General features: G+C 46.1%; 3 protein-coding genes across 3 annotated transcripts; 1 reads left to right on the forward strand and 2 right to left on the reverse strand.

Moving 5' to 3' along the window:
- Positions 1-8540: 8540 nt before the first annotated feature.
- LOC140222642 (SKP1-like protein 5) lies at positions 8541-9126 on the reverse strand. The gene is made up of 2 exons (XM_072293466.1): positions 9062-9126; positions 8541-8748 (listed from the first exon to the last, which is right to left on the reverse strand). The coding sequence occupies exons 1-2, from the start codon at positions 9124-9126 to the stop codon at positions 8619-8621; spliced, it is 195 nt and encodes a 64-aa protein (XP_072149567.1). The 3' UTR covers positions 8541-8618.
- Positions 9127-11364: 2238 nt separating this feature from the next.
- Positions 11365-12243, reverse strand: LOC117851690 (SKP1-like protein 1A). The gene has a single exon (XM_034733559.2). The coding sequence runs from the start codon at positions 12120-12122 to the stop codon at positions 11586-11588; it is 537 nt and encodes a 178-aa protein (XP_034589450.1). The 5' UTR covers positions 12123-12243; the 3' UTR covers positions 11365-11585.
- A 2281-nt stretch (positions 12244-14524) lies between these two features.
- LOC117852854 (pollen receptor-like kinase 4) lies at positions 14525-22132 on the forward strand. Its single transcript, XM_034735136.2, has 4 exons — positions 14525-15460; positions 19982-20253; positions 20333-20729; positions 21103-22132. The coding sequence occupies exons 1-4, from the start codon at positions 14836-14838 to the stop codon at positions 21744-21746; spliced, it is 1938 nt and encodes a 645-aa protein (XP_034591027.1). The 5' UTR covers positions 14525-14835; the 3' UTR covers positions 21747-22132.
- The last annotated feature ends 926 nt before the right edge of the window (positions 22133-23058 follow it).

A 23058-nucleotide genomic window follows, 5' to 3' on the forward strand; every position in this document is an offset into this window, starting at 1 on the left:
CAAAGAAATCAACCCTTCCACTTTCTCAATGGCAACATCAATAAGCATGTCTTTTGCTTGCAAGTGTTTGCTTACTAAATTAACGGCATATAATACCTCATACCAAATGACGATTGCATCCCTATAAATTCATATTCTCCAAGTTCATTATTTGCCAAGCCTTTAGCCTCACTACTTGTTTTTGGATCATTATCAACATCAGATACCTGAAATTGAAAGGAAGAAAATATGTGTTATAGTTGGAGATAGCCAAAATAAGTACATCATTATCAAATATCAGTACAACAATATTGGGTACCTGAAGTAGAGCCTCTCGAACATCTGTGCATTGAAATCTTATAGCTTTAACACGTTCAACACGACTCTCCCAACGTGTAGTTGATACTGACTTGAGTCAATCCTGATATGTTATCTTTTATAATCTGCCATTTCTTGGTAAAATTAGCAAAAGTTGTATAGATGCGCTAGATGATTCCAAAGAAATCTTTAGCTTTACCACAAGTCTTAGTCATATTACAAAGTGTTAAATTAAGGCTATGGCAACCACAAGCAGAATAGAAAGCACGAGGATTTACATCCAAAAGTTTCTTTTTTACCCCTTTATGTTTCCTTTTCATATTTGACCCATTATCATAACCTTGTCCTCTCACATCATCTATATCAAGACCAAGGAACTTTAGTTCATTCTCTAGCACAGCAAAAAGTCCTTGCCCAGTTGTATCATTGACATCAAAAAATCCTATAAAGGATTCTTCTACGCGTACATCACTTGAAGATGAGTCAACATATCTTATAATTAAAGACATTTGTTCTTGGTGGCTTGCATCAGGAGTACAATCAAGTATGACAGAGAAGTACTTTGCACTCTTTATTTTCTTAATAATTTCAGACTTAATAGCAGAAGCAAGCAAATGTATCAACTCATTCTGAATTTTAAAATCAAGATAATGAGCTTGAGTTTCCTAACTTGCAATACGACGAACATGTTCTTGAATAATTGGGTCAAATTCAGCCAACATCTCTACCAATCCCAAGAAATTCCCATTGCTATCTTCATACATTTTGCTATAAGTCCCGCGAAAAGCTAGATTATGCTTGGCAAGAAATTTAACAATGCAAACAATTCCGAACAAAACTTTTCTCCAATGGTCCTTTTCTTTCTCGAGTTGTCGTTGACCACCTTTATCAATAGTTTGATCCTTTTGCAATCTACTACGCAACTCATACCAAGTTGTCATACTCAAAACATGATTTGGACTTGTCTCATGCTCTTTAAGTCTAATACAAAGATGTATCCAATCATTAAACCCCTCATTTGCCAACTGACCTTTTCGATGGCCTTTTGTAAATAATTTACAACCAAAGCCAAAGACCCTGTCGAGTTCCTTAGAATAGACAAGCCAATCTCTATCACAATGCTCCCCATTTGATAAAATTCTTGTATAGAATAGTGCAGAAAACCTTCTAGAATATCTATCCTTAGGACCTTTCGTAATTGATAAATTTCTTCTAGGGTCCTTTTGTGCTAAAATATCAATTTATTTATGATCAAGGGAATCCCAATATCTAGGATCAAATATATCAGGCTGAAAGGAATCATTAACATCTGCAACAATATTGTCATCATTAACATCCTCAACCCCAACAATATTTTCTGTCTCTATCTGACCATCTGCAGGATCATTGTCATCATTATTATCAAGTGCAGCTTCCTGTCCCTGACTAAGTGATTGATTATCGGTGGACTCTTTTCTAAAAAATTTATCCATAGCACCCTTTTGAGATTGAGTTAAATCCTCTATTTTTTATTTTTTCTTACGCTTTTGGTAACCATATTCATACTTTCTAGACCGATTTGCAGAAGACATGACTACAACCTCAAATGGGAACACAAGATAATCCAGAACCAGAACAAAAATAACTGAACACTTAGATTAATCAATATTATATTAGTCATCACCCATCAATATTGATTAAAATATTGAAAATTTACTGGATCAAATTAGTATACCTGGAGCGATCGATCACAATTGACAGACCGATTGACGAATACCGGTGTCGATCTCGATTCATGACGTTGCACGGTACACGCCCACACACAGGACGCAGCGGTAGTGGGTACTAGCGCACCGGAGGCCGGAGCTGACAGACGGACACGAGTTGCGGCCTGCGGCGGTTGCACCATAAGCGAACAGGGCAAGGCACTAGGGCAGCAAGCCAGGCAGCCAGCGATGGGTGACAAAGGGACACAGGCGAGGTGTCACGCCGTCACGGGACACAGCGACGGGCCACAATCTATAATCTATTCAATTTTTCACCTATCATCTATCGGAATTCAGATGGACTCCTGTCAAGTAGGCTGGCAGCCTGGCAGGGCGTCAGGTACTCAGGTTCCTAGTGTCATGGGCTCCTACAAAACAACAGGCCTGCGAAACAATTATGCCCAGGCCTGCTACTGCCTAATGCCTATACCTACAGAACGTGCGCTCCTTGGGGGGGGGGCCTCCAATTTTGGGGGCCCTGTTCATGCGCACCGCTCGCACATGCTCAGGCTCAGTCCTGTTCACGGCGACGCGGAGGAAGATGTGCTCACGCAGCCGGTGGACCTGCACGACGACATTGTCATGATGGGGGTGGAAACATTCGACGGGGTGCTGGAGCTATCGATGGCCGGGCGTGAGGTCCTTGCCGGCCTGCTGAGCTTCCACTCTAGGGAGAGGCTCGCCACGGCAGACGCGCTCAAGCACCGGTGGTTCACGGAGGAGGACGTGGAGACGAAGCCCCCTGCTGCCGTGTGCTCAGGAAGTCAGAAGCATAGGAGTCCTCCTGTAGCTGCAGTACTCGAGCACTATGGCGAGGGTCTCGGCGGTGACGTCATGGAGCATGATGCCGCCGTCGGTGCAGCTGGCCATGATCAAGAGGCGGAGGGTCTCCGACATGTTGGCCGCCACCTCCGTCACCTCGAAGCGCTCATTGTCCAAGCTGATGAGCGTGAACGTCGTCGGCGGAGCCATCGATTCCGTCGCGCGGTGGCTGGGAGCTAACTTTTGCGAACACCTCCTCTGATTAGGAAGATTACCGATCGATTTATAGGATGAGGAGGAGGAAGGAAGGGTCGAGGGAGTCCATAAAAAGAACTGTTCTGGACTTGGCCTTGCCCTCAGTTAAAAAATGACTGTCCAGTTTGGTCTCTTCCTTAGGCCTAGATAAGCCCATCAAACTCGTTGACCCGTACCATGTGTATGGCAAGACTAGCAACGAACGGTGAGGGACGGCGGGGCTAATGTAAAGATGGCAACGGGGACCCGTGACCCGATACTCGACGGGTATTTACTCTATTAGGGTCTAAATATGGACTAAACACACTACCCACGGGTACGTAAATGGACCAAACCCTTCACCCATCGGGTACGCGGGTATGGGTATGTTCCAGCAATCCCCGTACCCGTTTACCCATGGGTGAAAAATACCCAGCCCAAAACTAAATAAGCCCACCAGCCCATGTAAAACCCTAGGTTCCCAGTTTCCCACCCGCCTGGCGCCCTGGCCGCTGGAGCGCTCGATGCCTGGCCTCCCGCCGTCGAAAAAAATAGGCGCGTCATTTATCCTCTGCGTTGGCATCGCAATCGCCACTCGCCAAAAGAAAAGAACACCGCCGCCGCAAAAAAACAACATCGCCTGCCCGCCCCTCGTGACCTCGTCTCGGCGTCTCGCGTATTCACATCGTATCCAAGTGCCAGGAACTTGCCACGCCATGCTGGCGACGGAGCAACTTGAGCAAGAACAGTGATTGCCCAGTTCCTCTTCCCCTAATCCCCTTCATATCATATTCTTTGCACTTGCAAGCGCAGCACTACATCAGTGCTCGGTGCTCCGCGCCACGCTCCTTTGCGGCTTTGCCTCCTTCCCCCCGCACTAACCAACTCCTTCAGTCCGGCGTCAAGGGATTTCGGGGAGGTCCTGAAGGACAATGACCGCCTGAAGCTGCCGGATCCCGAGCCCGTTGACGTTGTGGACACTCTGAAGGTGCAAGATCCGGAGGTCCAAGTTGAAGTCGCCGGCGGCGCTCCTGCAGCGGATCCGAAGAACGGCGCTGGCGTCGCCAGTACTCCTGCATCCAAGCCCAAGAATAGGAACGGTGCTGCTCATACATCCAAGCCCAAGAACACCACCACCAAGGAGAAGAAAAGGACCGGAGTTACTATGGCCGTGGAGAAGACGAAGCAAAAGGATGGCCGACCCCCTCTTTCTCCGGCTTCATCTCGGGAAGGTGTTGCTACTGCTCCTTCCGGCCGGCGCCCCTCTTCTGCAGCCACAGCTTCAGGTGGTGCAGTAACTAATACTAGCTCTGCTGGTGCCAGCCGCAAGTTGGTGCAGCCACTGATGTAAGTAAAGCCTCCACGGCTCCACCTCCTGGCATTTATGATTCATTTGGTATAGTATGTCTTGTTACCCAGGAGCTCGATCTGTAAAAGTTTTGATGTATAGTCCTATCCTGTTTCAGTACTGCAGCAATTTATCTCCATTGGTACTTGAAATCCTTCAGCATGCAATTCGTCTGCTTTGGTAATCAATTTCCATTACAAATTGGTGATGCTTGTTAGTTTGCTTGCAAAACTAAATTAAGGCAGGTATACATCAAAGTATGAAAGTTATCTGAAACTAAGATGATAAATTTATTTTGTTGGTGCTCATTTGCTTATCGAACAGTAAAGATTAGTTATGGGATTCAATTCAATTGTTCAGTACTTGAAAGCTCTTTTAGTTCAATTCAGTTGCCATCTGTCTTTGGTTCCTAAAAAATTAATTGTTGCATGCCTACCGGTATTATACATGGCACAACAACACACTGGCGCTCAACGACTCAACTCCTTGTTCCCTGTGATGAAATCCAGTGAGAGTACAAGGAAATTAATAAGCTCCTTGTACACAAAATTCAGCTTGTTGCCTTGCAGGGTACTATTGCAGTTCTGATTTCTACATTAGTTTGCTCTTGTTATCAGTGTAGCTTATTCGCTTATTGCACATTAGAGGAGCAGAGTTATTATTTCTTCTATTGAATGTGCCTTATTATGTGATACAGATTGAAAAAAATGAGTACTAGCAGTGAAGGTGAATGCTCACAAACTGTAGATCAGATCTCAGAGCCTATTGAAATAGAAGATGATGAAGATCCTATTGAAGAAGATGAAGATGGTCCTGCTAGTGGTGCAAAGAGGAAGCTCACCTCAGTGGTTTGGAATGAGTTCAAGAGAGTTAAGTACATGGGCACAACAAAGGCAAAGTGCATATATTGTTTCAAGAAGCTATCAGGTGAAACAAACCATGGAACTAAGCACTTACATGATCATTTGAAGTCGTGTACACTTAGAAAGATCAAGACAGCAGGGAACAAAACTTTGTCACAATCCTGTTTGAGGTTTGGTTCCAGAGATTCAGGAGGTACCATTCAAGTTGAAAACTACACATTTGACCAAGATGTAGCTAGAAAGGAACTTGCTGCAATGATAATTCTACATGAGTATCCTTTGAGCATGGTTGACCATGCTGGTTTCCAGAGGTTTGCAAGTGCGCTTCAGCCACTATTCAAGATGGGTACTCGGAATACAGTAAGGTTTGTTCCTTACTGTTTGGTCATGCTACCATTGTAATTTTTGTATTCATTTTTTAATATTCCTTCAAAAATTTTAGGAAGGATATTGTGATGCAATATGAGATGGAGAGGGAAAAAGCAATTGAATATATGGCTAGTATTGATTCAGGGGTGGCCATAACTACTGACTTGTGGACGTCTGACAACCAGAAAAGGGGCTATATGGCAGTCATAGCCCATTTCATCGATGAATCTTGGACTTTGAGAAACATTATCATAAGGTACATGTCCTGAAATCTGTTTTTTGCACATGTTTTACTGATTTTTGCACATGTCCTACAATCTAAAATCTGATTACATATGTTGTTATATGTGTAGGTTCATCTATGTACCAGCTCCTCACACATCTGAAGTGATTGGTGAAGAACTATATGAGTCCTTGGTTGATTGGAACCTTGATGAGAAGATATCCACAATTACCCTTGATAATTGCGCAACTAACGATGCGGCAATCCCTTATTTGGTGAGAAAGATTGGAAAAGGTAAGCTTATAAATGAAGGGAAACTACTACACATGCGTTGTTGTGCTCATATTCTTAATTTGATTGTTAAGGATGGTCTAGAACATATTAAAACTGCTATTGAGAATATCCGTGAAAGTGTGGCTTATTGGACAGCAACACCAAAAAGGATAGAGAAGTTTGAGGAGATAGCTAAGTTTGTTAAGGTTAGTTTGGATCATAAGATAAACCTTGACTGCAAAACTAGATGGAATTCAACCTTTAAGATGCTTAGTGTTGCAGTCCCCTATAAAGTTGTTTTCATTAGAGCAAGTCGTGTTGATAAGCAATATACATGTTTGCCTAGTGAGGAGGAATGGAACTTTGCTGCTGATGTTGTAGAACGGCTTCGAGTGTTCAATGACATAACTTTGTTGTTTTCTGAAATTGAATATGTTACTGCCAACATATACTTCATAAAAATTTGTGAGATTAGGAAGAAAATTAGACAGTGGTCAACTTGTGGCAGTACAAAGATTGAAGAGATGTCGGTTAGCATGATAGCCAAATTTGGCAAATATTGGTCAGACATCCAAGGACTGATGGGTATTGCAACCCTTCTAAATCCTCGTCTCAAAAAATTGAGCTTGCTGATGTGTTTTGAGTGGCTAACTGGTACAACTGGTTACATTTGTGAGGATAAGGTTTCTGAAATCATAGATCTATTGACTGAATTGATGATTGAATACCATGTGGAAGAAGACTGTGACAATAGCGAATCAGCAGCTGCTGCAGCTCCAACTGAAGACATGGAGTTCTTATCTTGATTTAGTGCAAGAATTGCTAGTACAAGGCCATCTACTGTGCGATTCAAATCAAAACTAGATCGCTACTTAGAAGATGAACTGGTATCTCTGGAAACTAAGGGTTTCAAGGTGCTGGATTGGTGGAAGGTGGCTGGAGTATGTTATCCAACCCTGAGAAGGATAATATTTATGCAATTCCTATCACTACAGTAGCATCTGAGTCTGCATTCAGTACCAGTGGGAGAGTACTTAGTGAGCATCGCAGTAGGCTGACTTCAAAAATGATAGAGGCTCTTATGTGCTCACAAGATTGGTTGCGGAATAGTACAAAAGTATGTCCATTCTTCTGTTTTGTAGTTTGGTTCTCTTTACTTTGATTTTATCCTAATTGCTAGTTTTCCTTTTTAATTGACAACAAGGAAAAAGAAGCTGCCACCTTCTAGTCTTGCCTCCAAGATATTCAAGAGGGTCTCCAGGTGTGCACATATTTAGATTATTGTGCTCTTATTCTATTATTTTAGAGTATAGACACATACTAACTCTTGTTGTACTGCCTGTCATGCCATACAGGAACTTGAACTTTGAGCAAAGCAAGTTGTCTCCGACTCCAAGTGAAGGAAACCAACACATCAACAAGACAACAAACGACTAGCATGTTTGTTGAATTGCTGTCCTATATATGTTCACTGCAATGAACTTCTTTTGGCTATGTAATGACTTATGACAAAATGACTTTGTGTGATGGTTTTATGTAACTGGTGGTTGCAGTAGAGATTATTATATGCTATTATTTGTCTAATTTTATGTGCTTTGGTACTGGTGGTTGCTATTGAATTGTTGATTTTCATGTGCGTAAATAAACTATTAGCGGGGTACGGGTGACCTGCCGGGTATGATTTACCCAGCCGGGTATGGGTCTGGGGAAAATTCCCCACCCATAGTGGGTATGGGGATTCTGGCGGACTCAAATTTTTATGGCGGGGATGGGTATGGGGCAGCCATACCTGATGGGGATTTACCCATTGCCATCCTTAGGCTGATGGGAAATATCGAGACGACAATTATAAGTACTCCAGCATTCATTAAGTTAAAACTTTAAATGTATTCTCTTTGAATAATTAGATCGGTTTTTAAAAAAGTATGGCTTGAATTGTGTTCAAAGTAATTTCAAAATAATATAACTTTGTCACGTTTTATAAACATTTTTTTACCATACCTACGACTACGAGATAGTGTCCTAACTCCGAAGTAAAGGCACACGACGCGATCCAACAGTCTCAACAAACAAAAAAACATAACTGGATGGATTTACATGCAATTCATATATACTATCTATTAATCAACACTTAAAATAGTGTATGTAATACGCCATGCTAAGTGTTCCTAGTTGTTGATTCATTTCAGCGTGGATGGCTAGATTATAAACATTTTTTCTCTCTGCCCCATGCATGGTAATATAGGTAATAACTTGTAGAGTTACCCTCTTTTCATACCAAAGAGATATGCATGGTATAGGTAATAAATGGTAAAATTGCTGAACATTATATCTATAATAGACGATAAAGGCAGATTAGTACGGTGAACAATATCTCCAAAGATCCAAACAACCTGTTTAAGATGGCAACTTAAAGTCGACTGATTTTGAAGCATGCGTAATCGCTAGAGTTGATGGCGAGGAAAATGCAAGGTAGATTTTCGCTCCACGACACCCAAAATTCACTACTCGAAGGCCCAGGCATTCTCGCGGCGGATTTCCTCCTCCTCCTCAACCGTGAAGCCGTTGTCGATGATCCCGAGCACCCACCTCACCTCCTCCACCGACCTGTCCCTGACCAAGTCGTTGATCACCCTGCTGGCGAGCTCCATCAGCCCCATGACCTAGAGGTAGTAGAGCGCTCGCCTCGCCTCCTCCAGCGGCTTGACCCTGATCAAATCGGCAGTCGCCTTGCCAGTGAGCTCCAACAAACCCCTTACATGGAGGTAGTCGCTGCTTGTCCACATCCACCACCACCGCTGCGGCATTCGGGACAGCCACAAAGGCGTGCTTATTGCAATACTCGATCACCTTGGCGAGGGTCGTGGCGTCGACTTGGGGGAGCGGGATGCCGCTGTGAACCCCGGCGCGGCCGCCACCCTCCTCGATCAAGCGGCGCACGGTCTACGACAGCAGCACCGCCGCCTCCAGTACCTCAAAGCGTGTATTGTCGAAGCTAATGAGCGTGATCATCGCCGCGCCGCTCTCCTCAGCCATCGCCGTTGCTTGCGTCGCTCAGACACGGGGAAATGCTCTCTCCTCAGGGTGCGTTTGGCAACTAATGGGAAGGGGCACAGGAATTAGGTGGGAGTTGGAGGAGGGAATTCACTTGGAAATATGATTTTTAATCCCGTTTCCTTATTTATCTTTTGGAGGGAATTAAGTGTGGGGATTTAAGTGAGACTTCATATCCCTTATTTGGTATAAGGGTTTAGAGGGGAAATTATATCTTAAATCATGATTAACGGTGTAGATGCATCCATCTTCCACTTAAAACAAACTCCTACCCAATTCCCACCCCTCCACTAGGAAGTGATTAGTGGGAGTTGCTCCCCTAAACTTCCATTTCTCATCCCATTAAAATTCCCATACCCACCAAACAAATAAGAAAGTTTTAATCTAGGTATAACGTGCCTTTCCTTTCCACCGATTACCTCCAACCAAACGAGCCATCATATTGGATTGGAACGTGCGTGCGTGCCTCGCTCTTCTATAGGTGGCGGTTGATCTTCAACAAACTGCGACTTAACAGGCCTCAGAGCCTGTCAGCCAACCAGGCCGTGACGGCCAGCCATTCTTTAAGCTGAAGGCTGAAGCGGGCCACCAGCAGCCCAACATATCCAGTACAGTCCAGTCCAGTCCAGTCGCACCTAATAATAAGCAAGCGGGCGAGCATTTCAATGAGCTTTGAAAGGAACTTCAGTCGAGCTAACGAGCCGAGCCTCATTGAGCCATAGTGCAGTTGGGCAGTTGGCAACAGTTCTAAATTGTTCTGATTTTTTTCTTGAACATAGAATCAGAGCATTTTAATTTTACAGCAAGTTGCTTCTCCAGTTTCCTTCTAGTCTTATACCTCAGGACGTTCCTCTCCAAAGAGCCAGCACTAACTCCTGGTCACTTCGACCTCCATTGTTCCTCTCCAAAGAGACGAGTATCCAAGAGGGAGCAAATCCCATGTCAGAAGGTTGAAATCCACTACTATAAAAAAATTACATGAAGTTGAAACTTCATATCAAAATGGTAGAGCTCAATGAGATATAAAATTTGTGCTTAGTGAGATGGAAGGTTCAAATTCTATATACCACACGCACACATATTTCATGCGACTTGAGAAAATGTGAAGTATTTCTAGTGGGTTCCCCTCAAAAGTTTGTAAATTTTTTTACATGAGTTCAATCTGATTATTTAATTACATATAGATCGACAGGCATGGGTACATGTTTGCAAATGGTGTTACCTAAAAAGATATGGAAACTGTAGTTCCAAACATCCCTGAAAAATGGGCAATCGATTGAATATGAATGAAAATTTTCAACTATGAAACATTTTGCATATAGAAATTGACGGCATTCGAAGCATACATAGACAAACTAGAATCTTCACCAGAGAAATGGACCGGCTAGAACAAACGAAGCATCAAAGGCACAAGGGTGTATATCCTGCTCCTTTTGAGATTAACACGGTAATTTATAGCCGTCTTAACTAACATGATAGTTTTTTTTACCACACCCTTATTAAGATAATAGATTTCACTACAAGTCCAGCCTTATATACCATAACAGCTCTAAATTAACAAATTTTGCCTTACAACATACACGAATTGAATCATAGCAACTTTTAAACGAGTTCTTTAGATCTATTTGGTTGCAGGCCACAATCTGCCAAGCCACGGTGTGGTGCCACCGAAGTTATGGTGCCAAAAATCGACGCCACACTTCATGATGCAAATCCTACAAGTCTACTTTGTTTTTCCGTATGGCTACCAGCTTTTTACTACCAACCAAGCAGCAGTCAAATATTGGGCCTGTTCGTTTCAGCTTATTCAGCCGGCTTATCAACCACCAAACAGTGTTTACCTCTCACAACAAATCAACCGTTTCAGCTTTTCAACCGGCTTATAAGCTGAAGCGAACAGACCCATTGTGGTGGCCTAGACGTGGCTATACGCCCTTTCAGCCAAAAATCGAGCTTTTTGCAGCCCTAAACTCCTGTTCTCTTCTCTTTTATCTCCAATCCTTCAAAGAGACTAGCATGAAAGAGGGAAAAATCCCTTTGGCCGAAAAGTGAAACATAACCTCACCGTTTTCACACTTTTTGATGTCATGGGATTTTTTTTAAGAAAATGGCGAGCAGATTATAAATCGACAGGCAGTGGGATGCAGATTGCAAATGGTACATCTAAAAGGATTTGCAATGGTGTTTCACAAAGCCTTTTCCGATAAAAGTCGTAGTTCCAAACATCCCTTCAAGAAGGCACCCAAATTTGGATGAATTTTTTCGATACAAAGCAGTTACAGCTAGAAATTGACGGCTTTGGCAGCATTACATACACGAACCAGAATCTTCATCGGAGAAATGGACCAACTATGAACAAACAAAGCATCAGAGGCACAAGGGTCGATCGGCCAAAGCACCCATCTCATCTCACTGTACTATTCGAAGACCCCGGCATTCTCGCGGCTCAACTGCTCCTCCTCCTCAGGCGTGAAGTCGTTCTGGATCCCGAACATCTGCCTGATCTCCTCCGCCGTCTTGCTCTTGATCATGTCGGCGACGGTCTTGCAGGTGAGGTCCAGCAGCCCCGCGACTTCGAGGTAGTCGGCGGCCCTGATGAGGGAGCAGAGCGTGGCCAGGTCCACGTGCATCAACTCCTTGTCGAACCACTCCAGGTCCACGGCGGCCGCCTCCGCGGAAGAGCTCTCTCGGGCGGGGGCGGGGACGGCGGCGTGCTTGTTGCAGTACTCGAGCACCGTGGAGAGGGTCCTGGCGTCGACCTTAGGGAGCGGGATGCCGCCGTCGCCGCCGGCGCGGCCTCCGGCCTCGTCGATCATGCGGCGCACGGTCTGCGACAGCGACGCCGCCGCCTCCCGCACCTCGAAGCGCGCGTCGTCCGAGCTGACGAGCGTGACCGTCTTCTCCCAGCCGCCGCCACTGGTGCTGATGCCGTCGCATGAATCCGCGGCCGCCATCGCCGTCGCCTTGCCTCGGCGAAGCCGCTCGGTCGCCGTAAAAGGGGGAGGTTTGGCGGCGGCGGAGGGTCAGATCGGATGGAAGAGGAACCCGCACGCAACCCTGCTGCGAGGAGTATGCCAGAGTGCTGCGAGGGCCGTGCGTGACCCAAGAAGAGGCCTCGGCAGCTCAGCCCACCAGGCCGTGACGGTCCAGCCCATGGGCTCTCTTTTGCTCCTTATCAGGCCTACTAATCAACCGCTCGCGGCAGGCCAGAAGCCCACCGCACTCTCGTAGCTGTACGCGAGACTGCCGCCAGGCAACGGAAATCTGATGCATCTTCCGGAAGAATTTTTCTTATTCACCTTTCAATTTTTGGGATTCGTGCCGTCCTTCAAAATCGTGAGTACTCCCACTTTTCCCTCCACAACGGATAACACAGGATGCGCATGCACCAGACTGGAAGATTTTTTTATTTCAAACTTCAAACATATTTTTCTTTCAAACCGTGAACTATTTTTGAAACTGTTTAAAACACCGTATTTCTGAGAATTAATCTAACATAATGAATCCAATAGTAATATATTTCATTAATTTTTAAAAGTCAACATTTTGAATGAACTAACTCAACATTTTAAGTATGCTATTTCAACATTTTCACATTTTTTATGTTGAACTAGTTTATTTAAAATGTTAAATAAACTAACTCAACATTTCGGAAGAAAAACTCAACATTTTGAATTCTACTTCAACATTTTGAATGTCATTCAACATTTTTCACATAAAATGTTGAACTAACAAATTACTAAGCACGTAGCATCAGGGAGGCATGGATTTGATGGTGCACGGCCGCATGTTGCCTGCGCTGCTGCTCTGCGGCTCTGCCTGATGCACTGCAGGCCATTGCAAAGATCGCTGGGCTATGGTGGGTGTGCTGTTTTTTTTTATATTATAGCTCTTATACATCTTCCACGAGAGACATATAGGGACGCCCGCCAGGCAGGCCAGGGTCACGGCTTACTCTGTGCCTCCGTGTTCCAACCTTCAACTCCGGCCAAGGTGACGGCGTCACCGGTCACCGCCGGCGAGATACAGGAGAAGACAACTGATGCATCGCGTAGGCGGCGAGGTGGCTGGAGTTTGAGTTCGTGAAATCGATCGGGAGGAACGGATGCCTGCGAACTAGCAAAACATGATGGCGCGACCATGAACTGCACGGGCCAAACTCATAAGCCATATGCCCATATCTCCTCTCGTCTCCTGATGTACTGGCATCGTTGTACTCGAGCGAATTGCTAATACTTTCCGGTGCTACTATTAAATACGCCTTGCTGAAATCAAAGACCATATTCCTGGCTTCTACGCGCCAACAAACTGGACTAAACAACAGGAGCTCGATCACATTTGCGTTTGCTCCCTTTGCATGTGACACACGCCCGTACATATCCGTAACTTTTCATTTTCGAAACACAGTACGACAAGAACACGCAGATGTTTAACAGTTTTTGAGAGACTGCAGGTCACCTTCAGGTGGTCTAGACGATGTGATCTGAACATTGTTTGCCAGAATGTCAGTCTGTCAGTACACGCGCCTAGGCATAGCTCGCCTTGATAGAAATGAGGGAACAAAGCATTTCGCCCGCGGCATATCCCGGCAAGAACATCTGCTTCAGCTTCCATTCATCCCATAACATAAACCCACGCCTCTCGTTCTCATCGTGCAAAATCTTTTTTTTTTGTAACATTATAACTGGGAAAGGCAAATAACAAGTCCATGTACAGTGGCCTTTAAAAAAAAAACTCCAGGGGCCACATGGTGGCATCAGCGCCGAAAACCGTGGCCGCGACTCGGGCGCACGAACCGGGACGTGCGAGGCAGGCAGCCCAGCTGTCGCGCGCCTCCTCCTCCTCCTCGTCGTATCCAGACACACTAAAATAGTGGCCCTGCCTGCTCCTCCTCCTCGTTTACCTGCAGCTGCCGCTGCACGTCGGTTGCCGGTTGGGTTGGTGGCCGCTGCGCGTGTCTCCGGTTAAAACGTGCCTGGGCAGAGGACAGGAAGTAAAGCGCCTTTTTATACCTCTGCAAGGACGAACTGGAACTGAACTTAACAAACGTAGCCGAAGAAATCCGCACAGCTCGTGTGATATTTTACGTGCGTGTGTTCGAAAGGGTAAGTGTGCGTGCGTGTATGTAAGTGTCTGCGTTCGCGTCTGTGCTATGTGATTAAAAAACTGTCGGTGGCTGTTGTTCCCGTCGTTCCAAAGTCCAAACGGTTGAGCGAATGAAAAAGCTTGTAAAAAAATTGACAAGAGAACTTGGTTTGGGTTCCGAGCTGGTTGCCTGGCTCACACCAATCGGAACGGAGCCAGAGAAGATGCTTCGAATATCATTGTTTTCTGCGGCAGCATGTCTAAAATCATGCCATCGCAACTGACAGCCTGCGCGCGGTGGGAACGAACGAACGAGCGAGCGAACGGCGGCAACAAGAAAGACGTTGCGGTCGCAGCGGCGGCGACTCCCAAACGCGGCCGCCTCGGTAACGCAGCCCCCGCGCGCCTATTCTTAGCTCGCCACGAGGCCCCGCCGCGGGCGCCCGTGTCCCCTCTCGCTCTCGCTTGCTCGCGTTCGGCAATGCCCACGCGCTCCCCTACCTCTCGCGCACGTCGCCGCCGCCACCAACACTAGTGCGCCGCACGTACGCGTTCACGAGGACACCCCCGCCTATCGAGTCCATGGCCGGCGAGGCCGCCGGGGTGCTCCTCCTCCTGGCCGCGGTGGCGCTCGTCCTCGCGGCGGCGGCGGCTCAGTCGTCGGAGGCCGACGCGCTGCAGGCGTTCCGCGACACGCTGCGTGGGCCGGACGGCGGCCCGCCGGAGGAGCTGAGGCAGTGGGTGACGCACCCGGGCGCGCCCTGCGACGCCGGCGGCGACAACACGCCGCGGTGGGTCGGGGTGAGGATGTGCGCCGGCGGCCGCGTGGTGGTGCTGCAGCTGCAGGGATACCGCCTGCAGGGCGCCGCGCCGGACCTGGGCCTGCTCGCGCCGCTCCGGGGACTGCGCTCGCTCAGCCTCGCCGGCAACAACCTCACGGGCGCGTTCCCGGACGTGTCCGCGCTGCCGGCGCTCAAGTTCCTCTTCCTGTCCCGGAACGGGCTCTCCGGCGAGATCCCCGACGGCGCGTTCGCAGCGCTGAGGGGGCTCCAGAAGCTGAACCTGTCCAATAACGCCTTCACGGGGGCGATACCGAGCTCCATCGCGACGTCCGGCAAGCTGACTGACGTCGACCTCGCCAACAACAACTTCTCTGGGCCCGTACCGGAAGGGCTCCGGCGCTTGGGCGCCCATCTCGATGTCCAAGGTGAGTTCGTCATGCCTTACTGTTTGTTGCCATGGGAGTTTCGCGCGCTACACATGATCATTAATGCATCAATGCGGCTGGTTAGACTTTTCTCTCTGTGTTACTTGTACCATTTGGCAGATTCTGTGTAGTTTTGAAGAACTACGTTTACTAGTGAGGTGTGGTAATTAATACTTTGGGGTTAGTATTCTTCAACTTGTATAAGAGTAAGTAAATCAAATGCTTTAAATCACTTGTGGTTGCTTAGTTATTTGTTAATTAAAGGATGTAAAATCATCTACTAATAATAAATTTGTAGCACTATAAACAAAGCTTATGTCAAAAAGAAAAACTTTACTATAAAGTATACATCTCTTATGGTCCATACATAGCCAACTCCGTTATATTTTATTAAACACAGCTTGATGTCTCCTAACCCAAGAACAAAGAAAGCAAAAAAAGTGCTTGGAGAAGTTGAGAAAAACAGAGTTGGTTCTAACATCAAGGTTCATCATCCCAAGTTGAATATATTACCGTACTGCTTTGAGGTTAGCAAAGTCAAGATGGATATGAACATAACTTATTGGTTAAATCGAAAATAGCTATGCACAAATTTGACCATAGCATCAAAATTTTAAACACATGTCAAAAGAGCAAAATTTCCATTTTTTTTAAAAAAGAGTACTGTTCCATTGTACTTATCATTCATGCATGTATGTGTTGGTCAGATTTTCTGTGTCTCTTCCACTCTTTGGCAAATTTTGTGCAGTTTTGAAGAACTATGTTTACTACTAAGGTGTGTAGTTAATACCATGAATTAGAACATAGAAGTGGGCATGGGTAGTAAATAATATTTTGGGCTCAATAACTCAAGATGAACATGGACAAACTGGAACGTATGCATAAAAATAACCGTAACATCAAATTTGAAAAACACATATTAAAATAGCAAAAGTTCTAAAAATTTTAAAAACAAGCATTATTATGTGCACAATATTTATGTACAATTTATTTATAATTAAAAAACAATAACAAAAAACATGGATGGAAGTTAAGAAATTTATATGTTACAATAAATCTGAATATTTTAGGCTTGGTTTGGCATGCGATTATTGTAGGGCAGACTTGGGTAGATGAAACCAGGACTGAAATTTTTTGGATTGGCCCGAAAATTTAATTTAATGATTCCCAGAAATGCTTAGGTCTATGTTATACTGTTATTTTTTTCTGTTTCAAATTGGATCTGTCTATATGCTACTTGGGTGATTTGTAATGTCACATCACGCAAATTAATGTAGCTGAGAAACTCGAGTGATTCAAAGCAAACTAACACTCGAATTTGCACCGATAGGATTAAAATCCAACTGCTCAGATTTCAATTAAGTTAATTATTTATACTAATATACATAACTAGTACAAAACTAAACATAAAGCATTAATAAAGATAACATATGCACATGAACGTCAACTGGTCAGCGCCCTCAGCGCTAATGATAAATAGTGGTTGCCTAGACGAACGTGTGGACGAAAATACATCTAGACGCAAAGACATCATATCAAAATATCAGCAAGACATGACATTATCTGACATTTAAACAATTACACCTTGTTTAAATAATCACGGCTCGGATGGACAGATGAGAAATGAAAGGGCAGACTGCGAGTAGGGTATATATGACCCCACATGTCAGTGAAAGGCTAAAACTAAAATAGATGGGGAGCGGAGGAGGTCGGAATAGCACAGAAATATATCAGACGGCTAACAAATCGTGTGACAAACAACCTCAAATCACCCAAATGGGCTATAGCTTTTCTCTTCAAATTTATTTTTTAGAAACAACTGAATAACAATATGTATTCTTATTCTGGACTTAGCTAATGTGTAATAGCATACAACATTGATATAGTAACAATGAAAATAATTCTAAATAGTTCAAGTTGTTATTGCTGATATAACAACATTTTCTGTTATCATTTTAGAAAAAGTATCCTATAAAATGTATTCAACTATTGTAGATTTTTTATTACAATATGCAAAACTACATGACATGGAACCAAAGAGCACAATTGAGAACAAAAATGGAAATTGTTAATTTATTGTGTTGTAGCAAAACTTGATGTAGCGGACATGGTGAGAGCCCTCTCCTTCACATAAGAGCCCAAGCTTCTAGGATAATTGTGAGGAGACAAGAGAGGCAGAGCAAGGAAGCGAGAGGAAATGTTCCATTCAAAATGAATGGTCTTGCCTTTCTTGCTCTTTGGGGTCTCTCTTTATTCATGGGTCACACATGAGAAACGGCAATATTTGCCCTTAGATTTTTCAAGACTATCCTTAGCTGCATACACTCTAGGCTCTAGGGGGTATTCTTGCCATTGCATATATATATATATATATACACACACACACAGACACACACACACACATACCACAAGCAACCAAATTTCAATACAAATCATGCCCTGCTCTATAATTGACCCACTATTAGGGCTAGGTCTTTTCCTTGATAGTACCAAATTTACCCTAAAATAATATACTCCCTCCGTATCAAATTGTAGGTCGTTTTGACTTTTTTAGATACATAGTTTTTAGTATGTATTTAGACATAATATATATCTAGATGCACCGCAAATAAAATGTATCTAGAAAACTCAAAATGACTTACAATTTGACATGGAGTATTTGTTATTTCTGCAGGTATAGTTACTAGTATACATTGTTAGTGTTTCTACTGCACTGCATACTGCAACACAACTGAAATTGGGAATGAGTGCCTATATGGTCAGTCACAAGGATAACTTATTATTTTTCTAGGAACGTGCCTTAGCACATATTTCATTAAGAGAAAGAGCAATACCACAATTGAAAACCTTAATAAGCAGAGGCTATTAAGGCGGTTACAGAGCACCACAAAGCAAGTGGCAGGCGACCCAACATGAAACAAGAAGAGCAAGAAAAATAGGGGAGGAAACACACTCAAACTCACAAACCTAAAAACCCACACCACCATTACAACAACACCTGCAAAGAGATACCACACCACTAAGGTTGCTAGAACGAGGAAGGCAGAAACACAACAAGAATGGCAAAGTATCCACCCGAGTAGCTCAGCTAGCATGACCACAACGGCCTAGAGTCCGTTACAACATCAGAACCACGATGATAAAGTATTCACCAGAGCAGTAGGACCACGACGGTAAAGTATCTGTCCTAACAAAGAGTTGGTGGCAAAGCATCCACCCAAAAGCACGACCAAAGTGGCAAAGCATCTGCACGAAAGTAACCACAACCAGCAAGGCGGTAAAGCATCCACCACACAATAGCAACCTAGACAACTAGAGAAATGGTAGGCAAAATGAAGCAAAGGTAGGTTCATAAGGGGCATCTTCCCATGGAAGATGACAGTGACCGCCGCTGCCGTCACGCTGAGACCCGACACCTCAACAAGAAGGATAGGGGGATCCCACTGCGGCTAGCAGAGCTTCCAAGATGACGCCTCAAAGAAGTAAGCAACACAACTGGAAACACGGTCATCCGACCAACATGGATAAGGTTTTCACCCAAAAAGTTTGTTGGAGAGGAAGGAAGAGAGGAAACGAATGACGCCTTCAACAAGGTAGCCGGCGCCCGAGGGCGTCATCGTCACCGGCCCGAAAGCAGGCAAATGGCTTTCGCCTTAACCCCCATTCCCTCCCTAGACATCCAACACCAAAGCTGCCGGGTAGCTGAGCGACATGGTGCCGAAGAACCACGCCGCTAGCCGACAATCGGGACGGCCATCCCCTGACCCCCACCGGCAGAAGACATAACTGCTATAGGGAGGCCCTGAGAGGGTGAGCGGCCACCCAAGAGGACCCTACTAGGCTGATGGCGCAGTGGCGGAACACCACGCCCCGCAGCGGGCACAACCGTTGGGGGGAGAGGGAGGCGGTGCACCCAAGCCGCGCCCCCAACCAACCAAAGTGGCGGCAGGGTGGCAATGGGAGGGGGGCGTCCCCATCTTGGACCCGCAGATCCAGCTGCGGGAGGGGTAGATTCGGCTGAGGAAGGCGCGGATCTGGCCTCCGACGGCCAGCATCAAGCTCGATGATGACGGGAAGCTCGATGTCGGTGAAGGGGGGTGACAAGGTTTGGGGCTAAGCGGGGAGGGAGGGAGGTGGGAGGGAAAAAGAGTGAAGGGAGGAAGGGACGGCAGGGACGGCAGGGCCGCTACCGCTGCAATTGCTGGCCGACAGCGATGGCGGCCAACGGAGGCCGCAGAGGGGAGGTTGTGGGGCGATCACGACGTTGCCCGAGTCGCTTGGGGAGCGCTCGGGAGGAGGGAACTCTCCAAAAATAACTTATTATATCAAAGAGACTAATTAAGACTGAGTGTAGCTCTTCTATATTAACATCCTGACTGCTGCGATCTTGCATAACACAATGATAACACCAAATGTGGGTATATTAGTAGTGTCAATCATTTCCTAAATTGCATGTCTCTGATCCTTGTATATATATACACCCTATGAACTGTGATCCAAACGTGTCCTGGAAATCCTCAGGGAACAAACTCCTCTGCGGCCTACCGGGCGGGCCCCCGTGCCCTTCCTCGTCCCCGGCGTCGTCGTCGTCATCCGGCAACATGAAGGTACTGATGATCATCGCCATCGTGGTGGTCGCGATCGGCGCCCTCCTGGCCGTTGCCGGCATCTTCGCCGCGGTCCAGGCCCGCCGCAACGAGCCACGCTACGCCGGCCGCTCCGAAACACTCAGCGGCAAGCCCGACGCCGCCAAGGTCAAGGTCACCTCCGCTCCGGCCGTCAAGTTCGAGCAGGTAAGCCGTAAGCACACGGTGTCAGCAGGTCAGTTCAATTCAAAGTGCTCTTGCGTAACTAACATTTGTGTGGCAGCAGGGCGGCGCGGACCAGCACGGCGGCGCGGTGACGCCGGCGGCGGGTAAGCGCGGCGGCGGGCGGCGCGACGAGCACGGGAAGCTGGTGTTCATCCAGGAGGGGCGGGCGCGGTTCGAGCTGGAGGACCTGCTCCGCGCCTCCGCCGAGGTGCTGGGCAGCGGCAACTTCGGCGCGTCGTACAAGGCGACCCTCCTCGACGGTCCGTCCCTGGTGGTGAAGCGGTTCAAGGAGATGAACGGCGTCGGGCGGGAGGACTTCGCCGAGCACATGCGCCGGCTGGGGCGCCTCGTCCACCCCAACCTCCTCCCCGTCGTCGCCTACCTCTACAAGAAGGAGGAGAAGCTACTCGTCACCGACTACATGGTGAACGGCAGCCTTGCCCTCGTCCTCCATGGCGGTATGACCTGCAGCGCAAGCTTTTTTTTTTTCAAATATATACTCCGTCCCAAAATATAGCTACATTTAACTTTTTCAAAAGTTTAAACTTTTTAACTTTGACCAACAATATCTCTAAAATAATTTATTTTAAATAGAAAAGGTTACATATTATAATAGTTCTATGATAAATCAACTAATATTATAATAACATTATAATAGTTGGTTTTATTATATTATTAGTCTCTATGATTATTTCTCTATTCGACAGTTAAAGTCGAGAAGATTTGACTTTGAAAAATCTAAATAGCTATATTCTGGAACTGAGGGAGTAAGCTACATCATGCCAAGATGTGATGCCTGATCTGCTTGCAAATCAATGGAAAAAAATGCAGGGGCGAGGTCGAGCCTGCCGCCGCTGGACTGGCCGAAGCGGCTGAAGATCATCAAGGGGGTGGCGCGCGGGCTGGCGCACCTGTACGAGGAGCTGCCGATGCTGATGGTGCCCCACGGGCACCTCAAGTCCTCCAACGTCCTGCTCGACGCCGCCTTCGAGCCGGTGCTGAGCGACTACGCGCTGGCCCCCGTGGTGACGCCGCAGCACGCGGCGCAGGTGATGGTGGCGTACAAGTCCCCCGAGTGCGGCGCGGCGGGCGGGCGGGCGGGGCGGAAGAGCGACGTGTGGAGCCTGGGCATCCTCATCCTGGAGGTGCTGACGGGCAAGTTCCCCGCCAACTACCTCCGGCAGGGCCGCGCCGGCACCGACCTCGCCGGCTGGGTGCACTCGGTGGTGCGGGAGGAGTGGACAGGGGAGGTGTTCGACAAGGACATGCGCGGGACGCGGAGCGGCGAGGGCGAGATGTTGAAGCTGCTCAAGGTCGGCCTCGGGTGCTGCGAGCCCGACGTGTCGCGGCGCTGGGGCCTCGAGGAGGCGCTCGCGCGCATCGAGGAGCTCAGGGAGCGCGACTCCGGCGACGACAGCATCAGCACCGCCTCGTCGTTCGTCAGTGACGGCGAGCCGCAGTCGCACTCCGCGTAGTAGCGACGAGGAACCGTGTCGTGTGATGTTCGTGTACCGTGGCGGCATATGTTGGTGAGAGACGCGGCCGGCGGCGGCGGCGTTGGTTGATCTCTTCAGAGGCGCGCGTGGCGGCCGGAGATCGTCGGGGGTGTGTAAGCGTGTGGGAACATTTTCGCAGCGTGTAAATTGACTGTTAGAGTTTTTTCCATCAAAAGAGGGGGAGGAGGGGTTGTCGTGGTAGGGGAATAAGGCCGTTTGATTTCTATTTGTTTTGCGTACAAAGCATTGTTGTTGCAGGTGGTATACGAAAATTGCTGTCAGAATAAATTAGTGCAGTAAAATACGCAGAAGAGAAGGTCAAATACAAAAAGGGTTTTCCATTAATAAAGGTTACTCTTGTGCCACTTTGCATTTCGGTCGATTTGTTTGCATCGATTTGTTGATGTTGTTTGTTTGATTTTTCTTCAACGGTGACCACCGATTAGTGATGGTGAGGCGTATGCATCACCAAATATTTTCTAGTTGGTTAGTTCGATCTCTGACTCGTCACGAATTCTTGCTATATACTCCTTCCGTTCAAAAAAGAATAACTTTCTGGAATTTTTCAAACAGATTAGGAATGAATGAAAAAGACGCATGTATCCTTAGTTAATTCAGTTTGCATATAGAAAATGGAGGAAATATGTTTCCATTTAATTATGCATGCACGAGATCAAAGTGCCAAATTATTCATGCATAAGATTTAAATCCTAGGATGTCATTCTTTTTGGGACAAATTTTGAATCCTAGAATATTATTCTTTTTGGGACTGAGGGATTATATACTACTCATGTTTACGACACTTGTCACCAGATCAATTATGTTGATTTTGTCAATTTAAAATCCGTTGGCTCAATCTCTTATAAACATTCATATAGGCACAATATGCGTGCATACATTCATGGAGAGGAGTACATGTGAACGTTTCTATTTGTACTTTATTTGAAAAATATATTTTTTCTAGATGATGACTTCAAGACTGCTGGTTCCCAACTTTTTTCTTGAGAATAACTTTTACTACGTCGAATGTTTATATACTAATTAGAAGTATTAAACGTAGACTATTTACAAAACCCATTACACAGATGGAGGCTAAACGGCGACACGAATCTATTAAACTTAATTAGTCCATCATTAGCAAATGGTTACTGTAGCAGCACATTGTCAAATTATGGACTAATTAGTATCTAAATGTTTGATGTGACAAGGTGCTAAAAATAAGCAAAGGAACCAACACCCTTACGCACCAGTACTACTGTACGTACGAATAACCTTTTTTTCCCCTTGAGAA

The sequence above is a fragment of the Setaria viridis genome, chromosome 4 (genome assembly GCF_005286985.2).
Source record: "Setaria viridis chromosome 4, Setaria_viridis_v4.0, whole genome shotgun sequence".
Taxonomy (NCBI): Eukaryota; Viridiplantae; Streptophyta; class Magnoliopsida; order Poales; family Poaceae; genus Setaria; species Setaria viridis.